Source organism: Nannospalax galili, unplaced genomic scaffold (assembly GCF_000622305.1).
Source record: "Nannospalax galili isolate Female #2095 unplaced genomic scaffold, S.galili_v1.0 scaffold899, whole genome shotgun sequence".
Taxonomy (NCBI): domain Eukaryota; kingdom Metazoa; phylum Chordata; class Mammalia; order Rodentia; family Spalacidae; genus Nannospalax; species Nannospalax galili.
The window spans coordinates 398,838-402,796 of NW_008343202.1; the positions used below are offsets into that span (position 1 = coordinate 398,838).

Consider the following 3,959-nt stretch of genomic DNA (forward strand, 5'->3'; position numbering starts at 1 on the left):
TCAGAGATGGTGTGATAAGAATAGGAGGTAGGAATTGCCTAGGCAGTTAGGGTAAAAAGACCCCAAAGAAAAGTAGCCAGTTTCTTGGATAAACTCACAATGTCCTTGGGCCTCTTAGCAACGTGCTCTGTTCCAAAGGCCAAAAATGCCGAAAATATTTGGGAGCTTTTATCTAATTCTTAAAAGATTTTAGGGTTACTTCTTCAGAGGGGGGAATGTGAGAATAGCCAAAAGCCCCATAAAATAAATAAATAAATGTAAATAAATGAATCAATGAATGAATGAAGAGTACATGAAGTTATCAGAAAAAAGTGATGGGGAGATATGGGAGGAGTTGGAGAGGAGGGAGTGGGCATCAAAACACTTTATATGCATGTATGAAATTCTCAATAAATTATTTTTAAAAATGAAAATTAAAAAAGTAGTGCTTGCTGCTCTTGCAGAAGACCTGAGTTCAGCTCCTACCACCCACATCAGGCAGCTTACAACCACCTGTAACTCCAGGTCCAGAGACTCCAACACGCTCTTCTGGCCTCCACAGGCATTGCACTAACATGCACATACACATGGATACACATAAGTAAAAATAAAATCTTTTAAGGAAAGAGATCAAACCCCAATTACCTGCTTCCTGATGGTGATCTGGATACAGATCCAAAGGGTAGCGCCCAGAGCACAGCCCAGATAAATGTAAAACCTGTTTACCCACAGCAACAGCAAAGGCGAAGAAAGGTCCCATACATCCAGACCTGAGTTCAAAATGACACACAGCTATAATGATACATGCAGTTACACAACAAAGATGTCTATCGCTGTTTTAAGAATAAATACATAAAACTGGCACTAGAGAGATGGCTCAGCGGTTAAGAGCACTGGCTGTTCTTACAGAAGACCAAGGTTCAAATTCCAGCACCCACATGGCAGCTAACAACCATCCATAAGTCCAGTTCCAGGGAATCTGACGCCTTCTTCTGTCCTCCAGAGGCATTGTACAACACGGGTGCACTTTCATGCATGCAGGCAATACATACATACATATAAAATAAGAATCATAATAAAAAAGAGTAAGTACATAAATAAAAGTCAGGGCTGGAGAGACGGCTCAGTGATTAAGAGTTCTTGCTGCTCTTGCAAAGGACCCAAGTTTGGTACTCAGCACCCATGTTGGGCAGCTTACAATCATCTCCAGGGGATCTGACAGCATCTTTTGGATTAAAGGAACTGCACTCACATGGCAGACACACAGACACATACACAAATTTTAAAAATAAATAAAATCATATTCAACAATCCAGCTAAGAAATTCACCTAGCTCATTCTTTTAGTTGAGACAGTGTCTTGCTTTGTAGCCCAGCGTGGCCTCAAACCATGACAATCCTCCTGCCTCAACCTCCAAATATCAGCATGTCCAACTTTTTGTTGGGATGCTAGCCTTAAATGCACCACAGGGCAATTTCAAAATACTTGAAAACCTGAAATTTAGTTCATAGGGGATGTTCAATATACAGAGAAGTCTCAATACACATAAGAGGAGGGGGCAGATTTTTCTTCTTTGTATTTGGGGATAGATGTCCAATTTCCTTCATAACAAGTCCCTGAGTCTTAGAAAGGGAAAACCCAGTAAAGACCAGGGATCAGTCCTCCCTAGCCCCCAGCAATGACAGTCTCCTGCTAACAAGTCCCCTCAGAAAGCTGAGGTAAAAGAAGTACTGCTGAGTTTGAGGCCAGCCTGGGCTACATGGGAAGTTCCAGTCCAGCTTGGCTACATACAGCGTGTCCGAGACCTGCACCGGCTATATAACAAGACCCCTTCTAAAGAAAAACAAGAGGAAAAAAGAAAACACAATAAAGGAAACAAAAACCAAAACCCAAACTTGAAACATCAAGTGCAATAACCTGTGGCCGCTCGGTGGGGACCTCAGCCGTTTCCTCCCGCCCGCCCGAGCACCTGGCAGCCCCACCTCACCCATCCTCCGCGGAGCCGGCAGGCCACCTGCAAACGCACAGAGCTCCGGCCTCAGAACTGCAGGTCACGTTCACAGAGCCAAAGAAGCCATGCCTCTGGCAAGCCTGCCCGCATTGGCCACAAAGAACAGAGACGGGCCCAGAGGAAGCGGCAAGAGCTCAGGAGAGGAAGCTCCAGACTCTGCTCTAATTGGCTCAGGGAGGAAAGGGGCAGGCTGGAGGGACGCCCCCATCCAAAGCACGAGGCTCCAAGCGAGAGTGCTTCCGGCTCCACTCCGATTGGCTCAGAATGGGAAGGGACGGGCCTAGGAAAAGTATTGTCAAGATACGAGTGGCAGAAGCTGGAGCGATCACGCAGAGGTTAAGAGCCCTAGGTGCTCTTGCAGAGGACCCAGGTGCGATCTCCAACACCCGCATGGTGGCTAACAACCACCCGCAACTCCATAACGACCTCTGCGGGCACTGCACGACACAAGTGCACTTACATACATGCAAGCAATACACTCATACATATAAAAAATAAAAATAATATATAAAATATTTTTTAAAAAAGAAATGAGTGGTGGCACATGCTTTTAATCCCAGAACTGAAGAGGCAGAGGCAGGCGGATCTCTGAGTTCAAGGCCCGCCCGGGCTACATAGTGCGTTCCAGGCCCGCTGGGGCTACAGAGAGACCCTGTCTCAAAAAAACCAAAAAAAAAAAAAAAGGAATAAGGACTGGAGAGATGGTTCAGAGCACTGGCTGCTCTTGCTCTTGCAGAGGACCTGGGCTCAGTTCCCAGCTAATAACCATCTGTAACTCCAGCTCCAGGGGTTCTGACGCCCTCTTCTGGTTTCCATGGGAATTACACAAGGGTGCACTTACATACATACATGCAGGTGAAACAGTCATACAGATAAAAATAAACAAAAATAAAAAGTGGAATGAAAAGCAGAGAAAAAGAGGGACAAATATTAAAAAGAAAGAAATTAAGGCAGAAGGATGTGGTGGCACATATGCTTGTAATCCCAACATTCCCGCTGAGACAGAAGGATTGCTTATGAATGAATTCAAGGCCAACCTGGGTCATATAGACAGACTTTATTTCAAAAACAAGCAAGCAAGCCAAAAGGCTTAAGGACAACAGTATGCAGTCCAACTGTAAGGGTTCATTTGTTCATCTTAACTAGAGCAAACCAACTGTAACAAGGCATGATTTAGGAGAAAGTAGAGAATGAAATGTATTTTAGATGCAACCGAGAGTTTATGGTGAATGTTGGTGGGTGTCAAAGTTATATACTGAAAAAAAAAATTTTTTTTTTTTTTGTCTTTTTGAGACAGGGTCTCGTGGAGCCCAACTGGCCTGGAACTCACTATGTAGACCCAGCTGGCGTCTAACTCACAAAGATTCGCCTGCCTCTGCCTCCCACGTGCTGGGATTAAAAGACTGTACCACCGTGTCTTGCGATATACTGAAAATTTAAAGACCAAAACCATATGATGTCTTGCTTTGGGAGGTGATGATACAGGGTCTCATGTAGCCCAGATTGGCCTCGAATTTCCTATGAAAGTGAGGATAACTCCTGATTCTCCTGCCTCTACCTTTCAAGTGCTGGCATGGGGGACCATACCCGGTGATTTCCCTTAAAATATTACAGTAAAAAAGGAGTAAGTATAAAATAACGGAAACGTGCCGATGGTGTTTATTAAAACAGATGGGCGAGATTTATTAAACTTTTTTTCTCTATTCTGTTCAAATTTCTCTTTAATCTGAGGTTAAAGTGGGCGACGCGCCTGAACTCTTGGGAGCTATACTACTACAGTACCACGTTTCCATCCGGTCACTAAACATAAGACAGCAGCCTGACGGTATCATTGATGCAAGTAAATGACGACTCGGGAGAGCGGCATCCCTTTGCGGGCGGTAACAGATGACGTAGCACGCTACGCCAGCGTAGTCGCTAGCTTGTCCTCCACCCGGCTGACGTACCGCCTGACGCATGCGTAGTAGGA

At 44.9% G+C, this 3,959-nt stretch overlaps 1 protein-coding gene across 1 annotated transcript in view; it reads right to left on the reverse strand.

Moving 5' to 3' along the window:
* Positions 1–2,148, reverse strand: part of LOC103738938 (S-adenosyl-L-methionine-dependent tRNA 4-demethylwyosine synthase) — a 109,021-nt gene extending 106,873 nt beyond the window's left edge. The window contains exons 1-2 of the mRNA XM_008839139.3: positions 1,967–2,148; positions 625–749 (exon numbers count right to left, since the gene is read on the reverse strand). Coding sequence (XP_008837361.1) covers positions 625–749; positions 1,967–1,970 — 129 coding nt within the window. The 5' untranslated portion in view covers positions 1,971–2,148. The remainder of the gene's footprint in view (positions 1–624; positions 750–1,966) is intronic.
* Positions 2,149–3,959: the final 1,811 nt, after the last annotated feature.